The sequence below is a fragment of the Maylandia zebra genome, linkage group LG14, assembly GCF_041146795.1.
Source record: "Maylandia zebra isolate NMK-2024a linkage group LG14, Mzebra_GT3a, whole genome shotgun sequence".
In the NCBI taxonomy this organism is placed as follows: Eukaryota; Metazoa; Chordata; class Actinopteri; order Cichliformes; family Cichlidae; genus Maylandia; species Maylandia zebra.
Genome location: NC_135180.1, coordinates 13,674,102 through 13,690,237, shown reverse-complemented (window position 1 = coordinate 13,690,237; position 16,136 = coordinate 13,674,102). Strand labels below are relative to the sequence as shown.

The following is a 16,136-nucleotide window of genomic DNA, read 5'->3' as shown; positions in this document are numbered from 1 at the left end:
ACCGGTCCGTGAGTCGTTTGGTACCGGGCCGCGAGAGTTGAGGCTCAGGTGTGAAATGTATGGTTTTCAGGGTTTTAATCGGTTTTCAGCTTTATTTTGTTATCGTTTTTATCGTTAACTCGGCTTTCCTGGGTCTTTTCACGTGTGTTATTTTCTTTTTTTCGGTACCGGTACTAGTTTTATTTTGTTGTATTTATCCTCGACACCTTAAAGGCCGGTCTGTGAAAATATTGTCGGGCATAAACCGGTGCGTGTCGCAAAAAAGGTTGGGGACCGCTGCTGTAAAGGCATTGTAGAGGTAAAAAGACTGTATGTCCTCTATTTTGTCTTTTGCTTTGGAAACATTACTGTCATCAGAAGTGCTACACGTTAAAGGTAAAGAAAAAGAATTAAAATTAATGAAATGAATGAATTAAAATGAATAGTAATGAGAAAGAGTGTAATTAATGAAGACTATGTATTGGGGGGAACATTTAAGACTAATATAAGACTTAAGTTAACTAATGTTAACTGTTATCAATTGATATGACAATCAAATGACTAAAAATTAAATATAATGTAAGCTGAGTTACAATCAAAGATTTTCTCTGTTTCTTAACTGACAACCACACTTGGGTCAGTGTCCTGTAGTAAGTGGTAAGTAAGTAGGAGAGACACACTTCATCTATTTCAGAGATGACTAAGAACGAGAAAAGAGCAAAGAAAAGATCAAAGATGAAAAAAAAATGCCCATGAACTAGAGGCTGTGCTGCACAGGTTACCTACGGGGACACTGGCTGGCAGTACTAACACAATGACACACACACAAAAGCCCACCAAAAGAGTTAATTTAAATAAATAAATGAATAAAGAAAAGAAAATTTAAAAAAATTCAAATCTATTGGTAACTGCTTGTAGTTATTATTTAAGTTTAAAATGTGTTTTTATTTTATTTTCCCATGTTTACATATGCAAAAATATAACTTTCTTCTTTTTGCAAAGGTGTAGCTTCCCATTTTTGAAGTTGGTCTTGATATTTTCTGCCTTGCTTTCTCCAGAGTTAGTTTTACTTTAGCTTAGTATCAGTGGCGTGCACAGACATTTTGGGGGGCAAGTGCTCCAGGGGGAAAAAAGGGCACTTTTTGCATATGTGGAAAACCTTTTCTTTTTATAATAAAAAAAATCGCACAGGTTAAATGCAATTTGACTTTTATTTCAAAACATTCTCTAAAAATCAAAAATCACACCACAAAAAGATAAAATCTGTATCCAACTCTAAACTATATACATACATATTCTCAAGTGTCCATTAAATGGAGTGTACTGCTCTAAAGAAGCATCCTTCTTGGTGCCATGTCTTTGTAGATGTTGATGACCTCGTTGTAATTGATCTCCACATCTTTCTCAATGGCCAACAAGAGGAGATCAGACAACCTTTCTTCTCCACACAAACTTCTTAGTTTATTTTTGATTATTTTTAGCTTTGAAAAGGATCTTTCAACTGTCGCAGTTGTCACTGGTAGTGTTGCGTAGATCTGAATCATTTTGACAAAGGCAGGAAAGATCAGCTGGCCATTGTTTTCCCTCAGTATCAGAAATATTTCTCTGAGGTCTTTTGAACTAAAGCTGGAGTGGAAGACCTTTAATTCTGTTTTGAGCTGGTCCTCATCTTCTCCATAGAATTCACAGAGGATGTGGACAGCTTCAATGGCTTCTGGGTTTGGTGGGCCTACCCAGTTAGCATGCACAGTTAAGGGCTGGAAGGACTGAATGATTCTGGCCGTTGGGCTTCCAGTATTGTCCCCTTTGAACCTCCTGTTCAGTTCCCCAGTCATGATGTCCAGAAAGGTGAAATATACACCACTCCTGAAATATGCCTCCACTGACTCAAACTGAGCACCTACTTGAGACACTGTGGTGCTGTGTTGGAAACGCACTGGAACTTTCCGCTTTCTCTCCTGACCAGGCACCACGGTAGGTACTGGAATGTTGAAACTCTCTGCCTTCTCTGATGCACATCTAAATATCTCTCCAAATTTCTCCTCAGACCTCATGGTTTGCAATGTGTGAAGCACACCATCAATTACCTTGTAGGCAGTGGAATGGTCCAACCCTTCTTCCTGCAGAGAATCTGATGCCAAAGCAGTGACTTCGAATACTGGTGTGGTGATTTCCATGCAGAGAATGAACATAAAATTAATGGCATTTCTGTACATCTGAGCATCACCTTGGGCCAGGTTAGGTGGGTCACTGTCACTGATGTCATCAAGGAGCATCAAAATGGCTTTCAAATTTCTCTGAAGTGCCTTCAGTGCTTTTTCCCTGCAAGCCCATCGAGTATCTGACAGCTGCTGGAGCTCCATAACACGTTGTCCAGGAAAGAGAGACTCCTGAAATTTGACCAAGGCACCATGACGCTTTGGGGAGCCTGAGCAAAAGGCATACAATTTCTCCACCAAGTTGAAAAATGTCACAAAATGCTTGCTGGACTTTGATGCCTCCACTAGTACCAAATTGAGGCAATGGGCTTTGCAGTGCACATAGAGGGCCTTCTCATTGTGTGCACGGATTCTAGCTTGGAGACCTTTATACATGCCACTCATGTTGGCTGCTCCATCATAGCCTTGACCATACATGTTCTTCATCTCTAGGCCATTCTTTTGCAGAAGCAAGAACACTGTATTCTCCAGCTCCTGGCCTGTAGTTGTATCAACATTGCACACTTCGATGAATCTCTCCTTTATTTGCATATGATGAAAATATCGCACAACTTGACACTTGCTCTTTGTGTGAAACATCAGAGGTTTCATCAAGTAGAATGGAATACATTTCAGCCTCTTTTATTTCACGTTGTATCTCCTTCCTGATGTAAGTTCCTAGTGCTGCAATGATGTCATTTTGACTTCTGTTGGAAAGCAGTGACACCTGGGGCCTTGTCTTGGTGGCTTTAACTGTGGCAATTTTTTCCAAATGCATTTTCAGCACACTATCGTAGCGGGAAAATACATTGACTAATTCACGAAAATTGCCACGGTTATCACTGGACTCACTCTCATCATGACCTCGGAATGCTTGTCCCTGACGTGCAAGATACACTGTTAGGTCAATTAATCTTGTCAGGATTTCTTTGTTTGTCTGCCTCTCTCGCTCTCTAACTTCCACCCCTTTTACGTCTGAAACATCAAATGCAGACTGAAGGGCCTTTTTCTGGAAATTGATCCATCTAACCATGCTTGTCATGTGCATCTCTGCACTGGAGTGTTGTTTGATTTTTTCAAGAGCAGTACTCCACTTTCTGATGCCATCAGTTGTCCAGGCTGTTCTGCTTTTATATTTTTCATCCGAGAGGAAAAGCCGACAACTAAAACAATGCATTGAATTAGCAGTGGGTGAGTATTCCAGCCACACATTAGCAGAAAACCACTGTTTCTGGAATGATCTCCCCTCAGTTTTTGGGTAAGGTATATCAGGCTGACATGGGCCCACATTGCAGCACATTGAAACGTATCTGTCATTGCGCTTTATTTTAAATGTATGGATGTGTGTTGGATCTGTTGGGTATTGTAAAGCTGCTAACTTTGACATTATGTGATCGATCTGTTCTTCCTCATTGTGGTCTTCAGAGAGCACTACATCAGTGTCTGTAGGCCTAACTGAACCTGTTGCTGCATTGGTCGCGGCTTCATCTGTTTCTATATCTCCCTCTTCTGCTATGCTGGTAGATGGCATAGAGCTGCTTCCCTGCTGTGACTGACTACAATGGAACAATAATAATAATAATAGTATTATTATTTATCATAATAATAAGCTTAAACAGATAGTTTTAATAATAACCCATACTGCAAGTCTTGTAACATAGAAATAACTTTCGTAGGTACAAAATAATAGTTAGCTCAATGCCTGCTGATTAAGTTCATTAAAAACTAAGTGTGAACAGCTTTTAAGATTTTTCAATAGAATTAACTGCAAGGAGCAGGTTACATTAAAACATTAAAATAGAACCTGACTCTGCCCTTGACTCTGACCTTTCATCTTCATTTTCCTTTGCTTTCATCCAGGAGAGCAGAGAACTGCTTCCCTGGGCTGCCTGTTGTAGATCCCTTTCTTTCTCCTTTCTCAGCCTCTCTTTCCTAGGCATTATGCTTGCTGAAATTAGTAAATAAATAGACCAAAATGTATGAGAATGAATAAGACTGACTGTGGTCATTACAAGAACAGGGCAGAATGGTCGTTTTCACAGGCAATTGGGAACTGCCTATTTTTCCTTTAGCAAATTAATGTGTTAATGTTGCCAATATGTTACACCAAAAAAAATTAACATGTCTAACCAGTGCTTCTCAAAACTTTTAACATGCACCACCCCCAACACCGTACCCTTCAAACTACCAATAACAACGTCACTGTTCTGTCACAATCAGGTCGGAATTGATGGAGAGTGGGGGTTGCCTAAATGGTTTAGGTTACATTTTAAATGTGTCGTTTTTTTGTTTATCCATATGGATGGATGGAGGGGGCAAGCTGGCAAAGTTTGTCATGTGCAGTTTCTGACAGGCTACTTCACAACAAAACAATTGCAGGTTGGTCTTAGAGGGCAAACAGAATAATTTCACTCGATTCATGGGTTACCTGACTGGTTGGGAAGGGAAAGAGCTGCCGTGTTGTCCGCCGTGGCTCCCAGTCGCTATAGTTAGCCTACTATGCCTACTCCAAGTAGTCCTATGTCATGCCGCTGCTACACGCCTCACAACAAATGAACTGCAAGCGTGTTCACGTGACACGGTGACAGTGAAAAAGCGACAGGGTTCGGGTGTCTTTGAAGAAGGGGCACAAATCAAGCCATTATTTTCACACCTTTTTAAATCGCGCAGCTTTAACAAAAAAAAAAATCACGTCTTTCAAAAGGGCACTTTTTTGGACTGAGGGCAAAAGGGCAAGTGCTTCAGCACCACCTCGTCTCTATCTGTGCACGCCAGTGCTTAGTATAGTTTTAAGAGAAAGCTGTGTAATCTGAAGTATTACTTTAAGGACTAATATAGCATAAATGTCATGTATTGAAATGTGGACGTCTCTGATGTTTTTCTTGTTAATACTGCTGCTTTGACTGATAACTGTATAACTCAGTAGTCTTTATATTTTTCTTTCAACTTATTCTAATTTCTTGACCTTTTTGTATACTTCAAAAGTATTTCTTTAGTGTTTAGTAAAATAAAAATACGTGTAAACATTTAATTTATAAATATTTGGAGTCTGAAATATCACATGCATTAGCTTTTTCCTTTAAACATGTAAAAAAAATCTTATTTCTTTAATGCTACACCAACAACTTGGTACTCTTTTATTTTCAGAGTTCAGACAGAAGTATCCACATCATTCTGAGTGTTACTGTTACGGTTCTGTAGTAATTCCGAGTATTCAGAATGTTTACTTTAGCTGTTTAAACCACATTCTGAACCTCTCTTTAGTGAATGAAGTGCAGGGCAACTACTTGACCCCACAGTGTGCTGAGGTCACTTCCACTTCAGCTGCTGCTTTGTACTGTACCTTGCTTTGCTGGATGCCTATATTCTTGTTCACTGTGTGTGTCAGTACTTGCATTCTGACTTCACTAGACTGGGGCACTCAGCGCACTTTGGCCAAACAAACAGGTTCTTCAGTTTTGATTTGATGCAGAGCATCAGAGCAGCAAAGAATACCTTTGAGAGACTATTTATGGCTTCTTCCTGGTCTTGGAGATTCATAGAAAGATTGTGTGAGATAAGTTTATACATTTTCTCTATGAAATTTTATTAATTTAACTTCTGCTTGCATCCTATCATTCTAACGTCTTTAAAAATCACAAAACTTAAAATTGGCTTTTGAGACCATGCGGCCTCCACTCGGCAACGTGGTCGGAATTAGGCTACATATGATTTGAAAAAAATGCAACACACTGCCAGTGAGAAAACAGTGAATCCTGTCATGTGCATGTAACAAGAATATTTTATGCATGAAAATGCAGTTGTCACTACTCGCTCTACGTTCTCTTTCTTTGCATCTCTTTCATCCTCTCCCCTCTCTGCCCCACCCTCATATCTACTCTACTTGAAAGAAAAACAAGCAAGCATTCATACAAATATACATTCACACATCCTCACATAGTCTCACTGGTGAGTTACCCACAGGTATTCTATTATAAAAGACATCGAACGTTATTTGGCATTTTCTGTGCATGAAAAAAGAAACTTCTATCCATGTACACTAACTGGGTCTTTGCATACTTATAATCTGAATCTGACTTTGTGCTGTCCACTTTCACTAATCCGTTTATTGTATTTGTAGAAAAGAAGACATGGATCTTTCAGATCAAAGACAGACATGCATGCAATCATAGTGAGATGTGTTCAGTGAAGAAAACGTAACCTCATACTATAGGTGTGATTCATCATTATAATGGAACAAAAGAGATCTGCAGAAACTAGTGAAACTAATCTTGGCACACCATAAATTTGTTTTTCATTCTTTATCTTTTTTTTTTTTTAAATGTCACTTTAAAGTTGGAAATTGATCAATCATTGAGCAGGTTGTGGCCAGACGATCTCTTCAGACTCAGACATTTTTGTGTGATGACACTGGGGGCTATTGTTAAATTTAAGATAAGTAAAAAGGTAAAAAGTTTTTATTCTGAGGTAATCACAATATTTGACCACTTTAGGATGTCCATAGTTTCTCTATCCAACAACAAACACATAAACAAAAACTAAAAATATTCAAGATAATTATGGAAATATTTTATAATCCTGGAAAAAAATTGCAGTGGAGACATCCTTATATGCCATCATCACAAATGATGAGCACAAATAATTGAACTTTTGAAATTTTATTGCAGCATATTTGCTTGGCTTTGCTTTATGTAAAGTTCCCAAGCCAAAGAAATCAAAGAGAATGTAATACTTTGATAACCTAATCAAGAATGTGTCTTTTGGGACGTTTGTCACTACACGGTGGGTCAGAGCGAAGAGACACACATTAAGATAACAGGATTTGAGTGTTACATCATTGCAAATTAATAACAAGATGGTGATGAAGACTAGAAAGAAAGAGTCCTTAATAAAGAATCAATGATGGTATTTATGACAGTACCCACATATATTTATTTAAAAAAAAGAGCAAATGGAAACAAAGTAAGAAAAAGATGAAGAAATGCAGGACTGAACGTCTAAATAACATTTGCAGTTTTGTGACCAAAATAGGATGTCCTGTATTCTACATTCAAGGGTACATAATGTGAAATCTAACACTTTCTTAGTAGAAGATTTTGTTCCATGAACAAGTTATTTCTGTTTACACCATAAAATGAAACAAAAATCAAACCATGGTTACACACCTCTTAAACTGTCTTCTCTTATTATTTGATTGTGTTTTATTTATCCTTTCATTGTTATGACTATTACTCCTTTGTTTGTTCAATAGTCTTTTAACTGCACTTTCAGCATCACTAAACATGAAGGCGTGACCTTGATGGTTTCTTAGGATTTAGTTTATTATTAAGTAAAAGCTGAATTAATAAATCAGTGTGTGTTTGTGTGTGTGTGTGTGTGTGTGTGTGTGTGTGTGTGTGTGTGTGTGCGTGTGTGTGTGTGTGTGTGCACAGAAGTATGCAGCTCTGCATATCCCGGCATATATGAAGCAGTGGAAATCATTGCCTAAGTACGTATGGCTCCTTCTGTGGGAGCCCCTGTTTAATTTTGTATGCCTGCAGAGAGTGTCATAATACATTCGCATCACATGGCTCAACGCTCATAGGGCCAGGCAAGAGAAAAGTAATGCTTGTCTGTGTCAGCATTTGTGAATTCATGCACTACTGCTCCATACATACACATGTGCTTTTGGGCAGTACTGTATACACAATAGGTTTGCTTACTCATTCTCATGTATGATAGTAAATGTTTATTCATGTACAAATCCTTGTGCACATTCTCTTGAAGTCTCTCTCTTGCCAACATCAATTGTAGTGAGAGCAACACTGAGCAGATAAGTTAAACTTAATTAACAACACATCTATGTATAGTGTCTTTGATAACATCTAAAGGTCTACTCAACACCCTAAAGTCCAACTAAAGGTCAGATCCACAAAAAGAAGACAAAAAACTTGGAACAGGCGGGTCTTTTTTGTACTTCCAATTTTACAGACCCCCCTTGACATTAGATGCTATTAGGCTCCTAAATGTGAAGGTATATTGATTTATTGTGAAACTGCTAAAAGTTTGCATAAATTCTAGCATGTGAGGGATTATTGGAGGGTGACTGGCTTTTAGTTTGACCTTTAATGGAAAAAATGCCCTGGTTGTAGATCTAAGTACAATAAGTTCTTTGAAATCCTACTTTTGGCCGTCACTGTAGTTTAGTGGACTGTGGTGAAATGTAAAACTTTATTATTTTCTTGACAATATACCTTGCACATTAGCGCCTAATATTATTTGTCCATATGGCTTATTATATATAAGTCCTCCTCACGTAAATTGGTTGGCTTAGTTTTAACTGTCTCTGAAATTGTTGGAACCACTGCTTCTTTCTGTGCTTTGTCAGTTTTTTTTAAAAAACTGCTTTTGTGTATTTAAATTTGAAGTGGTTTTATCAGCATACAGATGTTGACTAAAGAAATTGAGATTATGTTTGTATATCAAGCTGTTCAGCAAAGATAAAGATAAGACAGTCTTTCTGGTGCAGGGAGAGCTGCATACAAAAACACAATATTACACAGAGACACACACCATGACAAAAAGCACATGTTCTCAAAACAAAATACAAGCAAATAAAAATGAATACTAAATGAATTACCATAAAGGCAGCCTTCTTTTACTTAAGCAATGATAATTTTGTTTCACACTGTTCTCCTTCCATCAAAGCATTTGGCAGGATGTTATTTTAACCCATAGTTACTGCACGTTTAAAAGTTGGGGGAACTTTCATCAGCCTTGTGAATTTGAACGTAAAATTTCTTTTAGTGTTGTCAAGTTTGGATGGGTGCAACTCAGAAATTAAACTTTCTAACATATAAAGATATGGTCAGCCTGATCAGTTACTTCACATATTTATTAAATTATATATATATATATATATATTTTTTTTAATTTATTTTTTACAAGGCACAGCAAAAACCATGCATTTGCAGTGATACACAATATAGAATGGGGCTAGTGTACTCTGGAGAACTGCCAGGAGATGATTAATATGTTTGTTCATCATAACATGAGAAGAATTCTCTTCTCTTCTCTTTTCTTCTCTTATCTTCTCTTCACATTGTTTTACGTAGGAGTGGTGGTGTGTGTGCGTGTGTGTGTGTCATATTTTGTCATGCTGCAGGCCTGTTCTCTCAATGGCTGTAAAAAGTCCACGGGGGCTTCTCACAAGCCATGTTCTGATTTTCCGTGTCTCTGGCTCCATTGCTTCCTGCTATTCCCTACGCCCACACGATGACAAGGTCGAGACCTGTGTTTGCCTTCCCCGAGAGATGCAGCAATACGCACATGTGTGTGAGCACCCGTGGACACACAGAAACAAGTGCACACAGTTTTGCAAAGAGTACACATACACTTGTAAACACTTTTTTACTCTGGAGTTTCACCCCCAAGGAAAGAACTAATTTACTCTTGCAGAGAGTTCAGAGGTGTCATACAGTGTTTATGTGGATGTGCATGTATGTATGTGTGTAGAAATGTGTGTGGAAATAAATGGAAACTTGTGGAAAGAGTAAAATTGTGGGTAATTATTGATCTCAGCATGTAGGGTTTTTTTGTAGTCTCAGTCTGTATTTTCATATTCTCTCTCCCCATCTTCTTTTGCCTCAGTCCTGCAGGCAATCTGTGTAGAGTCTATAACATAGCCTACACAAGAAGGTTGATGCCATTGCAGGCTTTTGCACCTGTGCAGGCTGCATCAACAGCGATATGCAGTTACATTTTTAGCAAGGGGCACATGTTATGGTGTTTGACGGTATCGGGTTTCAGAAGTTTTTGAGGTTCACTACCTAAGGCAGTGATTTAATACAAATATAAATCCACTGTTATGCTACACATTGTTTTGGTTGTCTTACAAAATAATATTGGTCAGTCAATACAAAGAAAATAGTCTGAACATGCCTTGGGCCTAAACATAAATACGATACAGAGAAGTACGTAAAAGTGAATGAATAAATAAATAAACAGACCTTCATGGATTTCTGGTTTCCAGTGAAGGGAATACAGACAGGCTGAGCATTAGCCAATACCATAGTCAATATACTAGAAAGAGCTATTAGCAATGAGTATTGTGTTTGGGGATTTAACAAAGGCTCTATTGCTTTCCTGTTTTTTTTTCTCTCTCTGAGGTATAGCACTGACATCGAAATATGCTCCTATCTCTGTGATAACCTATTGACATCCTAATACCTTGAATGCTTAATTCTAAGCGATTTATTGCTTGACATAAGGTCAATAACCTCATCCTGTCACCTTTGAAGCCATTTGGAGTATAAGCTAAATTGATTATCCCCATCAAATCTCTTCTGAATCTGCAAATACCCTTCCTCAATCTTAATATGTATAAAATAAGGTGCTTCTGTCACAGTCCTGGGTCTCCTGACCCAGCGTTTTTAGTTCTTTGTGATTTTTGTATTATTGTACTTGTGTGTGATTTATTCTATGGCTTCTAGTTTTGATCCCTTGCCCTTCATGTCTCTCTGTGTCCCCTCTGTTCTGTGTAATTGTGTGTCTTTGCATGTTTGAGTTTCTTGTTTTCTGTCACTCTGCATTGTGCATTATGTTCTCATGGTTGGTTTTTTGTTACTCTCTCTAGTCTAGTCTCTTGTGTTCCCAGCTGAGTATTTCCCTGTGTATTTTGGTTCTTAGACCTCTGCCTTATGGTTTATGTCTCTGTATTTCTTAGTTGCTGTCTCCACTGTGTCAAGTTCGCGTCTCTGTGTGATACTTCCTGTTTTACTTTGATGGTCCGTGTCTCATGTGAATGCGTCCTGCTTTGCTTGTCTCGTCAGTCCTGATTTCTCCCAGCTGTGCCCTCCTTCTGTGTCTCATTCCCCTCGTTACTTCCCAGTGTATTTAAACCCTGTGTTTCTCTGAGTCAGTGTTGCGTCGTCCCTCATGCTGTGTGGATCTCCCTGTGTGTCTCTCTGTGAGGTTTCCAAGTTCCCAGTTTAGATTAGTTTGTATGTTTTTTCCCTGCCAGCAAATAAAGCTGAGTTTTGAGTTCACCTCCCTGAGTCTGTGAGTCCTGCACTTTGGGTCCAACTCCTGCCTGCCGCACAGCGATTCATGACAGTACGACGCGACCAGATATGGACCCAGCAGCACTCAACCCACCAGAAGAACTGCGTCTGGACATTATCTACTCCGTGGAAAGACTCCTGCATCTGTGGCTCGAACATGAGGGGAAGGAATTTCGCCGTGCTGTGGAAACCAAACTACAGCGTTTAATCTCTGGTCTTCCCTGGCTACTCAGTGCGCTCCACCCACTCGAACAGGATTTAATCCACAACGAGCTCCACCTTCATCCCCCAGCTGCTACTACCCACCTGCCTGAAGGGCCGGATGTGGAGCCGCTCGGCCCGTCAGAGCCATCATCAAAAAAGAAACGACGATCACGCCGCCAGCGCGCCACCCCACAGCCGGACATTCAGACTTGTACATCGCCGGCTGTGGTGAGTAAGGACTCTTTTTCTGTGTCGAACCGTGGGACTATTCGTTCAGGGGCTGTGTTTTGTGCTACGGATGGTAATGTGAACAGTTTATCAGCTGCCCAGCCTCCTGAAGCTCTCTTAGCTGCCCAGCTACAAGCTGCGTCTCCTGTGTCCCCGCTAGCACAGCCATTAACTCCACCACACGCTCCATTTTCACCTCTACCATCGCTTCAGTCATCAGTTCGGTCTGCCACTCAGTCGCCCTTAGTTCCGTCATCCACACTACCACCTGTTTCCCTTCCACCACCACCATCACTACACCCAGCCATTCAGGCTGCTACTCAGTCAGACATTCAACCCATAGCCCTGCCGTTAATATGCTCTGTAGCTGAGCCACTAGCCGCCCGACCCGCAGCCACTTCAGCCACTCCTCCACCCGTCACACCTCCACTACAACCATCACTGCAGTCTCTAGCGCAGTCTCCTGCAGCTCTGCTTTCCCCAGTGCAGTCTCCAGAGTCTCCAGTGTCCCCAGTGCAGCCTCCTTTAGCACAGTCACCCACTCAACCACCAGCACCACAACCGTCACTACCTCTAGTTCATTCCCCTGTGAAGTCATTAACTCCACCACCTACTCCACTCTCACCACCACCGTTACTACAGACATCAGTTCAGTCCCCTGTGCAGTCATTTACTTCTCCACCGTTAGCAGCTCAGGTCCCCGTGTGTCCAGCAGCTCAGGTCCCCGTGTGTCCAGCAGCTCAGGTCCCCGTGTGTCCAGCAGCTCAGGTCCCCGTGTGTCCAGCAGCTCAGGTCCCCGTGTGTCCAGCAGCTCAGGTCCCCGTGTGTCCAGCAGCTCAGCTCGCACCTGAACCTTTGGCCCAGTTCCCCGTAGCAGTGCAGTTTTCTAGCCAGCTTAACGTTGAGCCCGGGGTCCCAATTCTCTCTGGCTCTACATCGGCTCCTGCTGGAAGCTCGGATGAGCTCATCCAGCACTCCGCGGCTCCCGTGCCGCCATCTACCTCGTCCGCTGGGGGTTCCAGTGAGCCCAGCCAGCACCTCCTCGTCTCCGCTGGAGGGTCCGAGGGGCCCGTTCAGCCACCTGTCTCCGCTGGAGGGTCCGAGGAGCCCGTTCAGCCACCTGTCTCCGCTGGAGGGCCCGAGGAGCCCGTTCAGCCACCTGTCTCCGCTGGAGGGCCCGAGGAGCCCGTTCAGCCACCTGTCTCCGCTGGAGGGCCCGAGGAGCCCGTTCAGCCACCTGTCTCCGCTGGAGGGCCCGAGGAGCCCGTTCAGCCACCTGTCTCCGCTGGAGGGCCCGAGGAGCCCGTTCAGCCACCTGTCTCCGCTGGAGGGCCCGAGGAGCCCGTTCAGCCACCTGTCTCCGCTGGAGGGCCCGAGGAGCCCGTTCAGCCACCTGCCACGTCAGCTCCGCCGAGCCCGTTCAGCCACCTGCCACGTCAGCTCCGCCTGGCCCAGCCTCCGAGTCTTCGTCCCCGTCTGGCCCAGCCTCGTCTTTGGCTTCTGTTTCGCTTGCTGCAGCCCCGTCGTCGCCTGGTCCTGCCTCGACTGGTCCTGTGCCCACCGGGCCATGGCAAGCACGCCTAACACTGGAGAGCCGCCGCTGCCTTCCGCGCGGTCGGCCTCCTGAACTGCTCCGTTGTCTCCTTCGCCGCCGCCTGGGCCCCCGCCGCCCACCCTGGGTTGTTTTCTGTTTGGTTTTGTTTTTCTGTGTTTGGGCTGTCTGGAGCCAGCCCTTGAGGGGGGGGGGGGGGGGGGTACTGTCACGGTCCTGGGTCTCCTGACCCAGCGTTTTTAGTTCTTTGTGATTTTTGTATTATTGTACTTGTGTGTGATTTATTCTATGGCTTCTAGTTTTGATCCCTTGCCCTTCATGTCTCTCTGTGTCCCCTCTGTTCTGTGTAATTGTGTGTCTTTGCATGTTTGAGTTTCTTGTTTTCTGTCACTCTGCATTGTGCATTATGTTCTCATGGTTGGTTTTTTGTTACTCTCTCGTCTAGTCTCTTGTGTTCCCAGCTGAGTATTTCCCTGTGTATTTTGGTTCTTAGACCTCTGCCTTATGGTTTATGTCTCTGTATTTCTTAGTTGCTGTCTCCACTGTGTCAAGTTCACGTCTCTGTGTGATACTTCCTGTTTTACTTTGATGGTCCGTGTCTCATGTGAATGCGTCCTGCTTTGCTTGTCTCGTCAGTCCTGATTTCTCCCAGCTGTGCCCTCCTGTGTCTCATTCCCCTCGTTACTTCCCAGTGTATTTAAACCCTGTGTTTCTGAGTCAGTGTTGCGTCGTCCCTCATGCTGTGTGGATCTCCCTGTGTGTCTCTCTGTGAGTTTTCCAAGTTCCCAGTCTCCTGCCTGCCGCACAGCGATTCATGACAGCTTCAGTCTTTTAATAAACATTTTCTGCCACTACAAGTTTTGTTTTGGTTTTTTTTTTTTTTTTTTTTTTTTTTTACACCAAGTGACCCTGAGACAGAAGCGATGGAATGATATGACTTTAATCATGGCTATCATGTTGCATCAGGTTAGAAGCAACTTCATGGAAGACTAGGAAGCTCTTAGTTGAAAACTGTGTGCAGAGGAAGAAATTAAATGTGACACCAGCTATGCCTGTGGCAGATGTTGCCATCATAACTATTCTCTCAGGAGCTGAATTCATTAAGGGATTCTACATCCAGTATACTTGCTTGTACCATTCACAAACATGCAGAGGCCCAAACACTGCCAAACGACACGCTCACAAACTTAGAACATGACCGTATGAGAGAGAGATATTAAAACTCTTCTGCTTAGAGCAGAAAAGTTAATGAAGTGCGGTGCAGAAGTACAGAATGAGGAAGACAGAGCACTCGTGTCATCCCTAGTCTGTTTATTTATTTCATTTTACATGGCTAAACTGTAAATGAAGACAAATTAAAAAAAGCATTTCAAATCCCATCAAACCACATACGGATGTACCACACTGCAGCAGATTGTGGTTATTTTTACAGCCATTCTTATCAAACAAACACACATGCATATAGTGACACAAAGATCCTTGCCAAAATACACGGCTTCGAAGCTTTCGCTGCCATTTCACAGGTCAGAGTGGCTTATTTGGAATCACTTTGTCTCTTGTCATGGTACAAGTTACCAACATATCAGCATGACCAGGGTGTTTCATAGGTGTGAGGTTTGAACTTCCAAAAACACACACATGCACACATATATGAAAAAGATGCACAAGCACAAAATATCTCAAAGGCACAAAAGCACGTTATTAAATTAGATGAGGAAACATGCGCCTAGTGCCTCAAATACAAGAGCCTTTCTCTTTTCACCTAATCCCAACAAAGGGATGCTTACTCCTTTGTTCTGCGCTCCCTCTTGTCTCCATTCGGACAAGGAACGAGGGATCCAGGGAAGGGAGGAGTTCTTGCCAAGCCCAGGCGGAAAAGAAAAATCTCTCCCTCTCTTTGTTTGTTTGGTTTTCTGTGGAGTTAATCTCAGCACTGCTGATTAGCGGGTGGTACAGTAGTCGGTCGTCTTCTCCTAGAGGAAGAGAACGAGGGGAAAAAGAGAAGTGAACAAAAACAAACAACTACTTCTATCACCAGCCACCTCAGGAGAGACAGGCCTATACCGCACACATAAGCATGCTTGCATACGAGTGTGCACGTTCATCGCCACAGAGAATAGATAAAAGGAAGAAAATTAACAACAAAATTAACAAGAAAATGAACAAACAAAAACTTTCACCTTGGGGCTGTCCATCACATCAAACAAGAAAGGATTAATATCTTTGTTCGGTTTAATCACCTCTACTATTGTTTAGTCTGCACAAGCAGCAGTTAAGGTAGAGCATCTCCCAGTAAGAGACAGCTTTAAACTTTTGACTGTACTTTTGGACTCAAAGAAGAGACACCTGAGTCAGATGAGATTTCGATTTGTGATGATCACAGTGTTTAAGGATGAATTTAAAATGATAAAGACCAAAACAAGCATGATTAGGACAAGAGGTAGATAAAAAAAAAAAAGAAATGAATTGGGGACTTTGAAGAATTAATGAAGGCTGGTAATAAACATTGTTAAGGACATGAGGAAAAACAAACTGCCAGAACTGTAGAAAATCCCATCCCAGTACTAATCAATATTCATACACTGGGCTCAGTTACAAAAATGAAGAATTTTAAATGGGACATGGTGGGCCTATCTTTATTTAACTTTGGTGTCTTTATAGTGACCTTGTAATCTGATGTGCTTAATAAACCAACACTTTGGATAACCATCTTGCCACTGCAAGACAGACAAAAACAAAAATCTGTTATCACTGAATATCCACAAGGAGCCTAGCAATTGATTTCGAGTCAATGAGGATTAGCAATATTTCGAAGATTAGTTAACCTGGACCTTGTGATAGAGTCAAAGCTTACCAGTGTCCTATATTATAAACTCTTAACAAACTTTGAGGTTGAATCCTCAAAACAAAGAAAAGGCAAAAAGTGCATTCAAT

General features: G+C 41.8%; 1 protein-coding gene across 1 annotated transcript; it reads left to right on the top strand.

Moving 5' to 3' along the window:
• The first annotated feature begins 10,568 nt into the window (after nt 1-10,568).
• LOC143422039 (uncharacterized) lies at nt 10,569-13,283 on the top strand. The gene is made up of 2 exons (XM_076892261.1): nt 10,569-12,418; nt 12,491-13,283. Exons 1-2 carry the CDS (start codon nt 11,288-11,290, stop codon nt 13,232-13,234), a joined length of 1,875 nt encoding a protein of 624 aa, XP_076748376.1. The 5' UTR covers nt 10,569-11,287; the 3' UTR covers nt 13,235-13,283.
• Nucleotides 13,284-16,136: the final 2,853 nt, after the last annotated feature.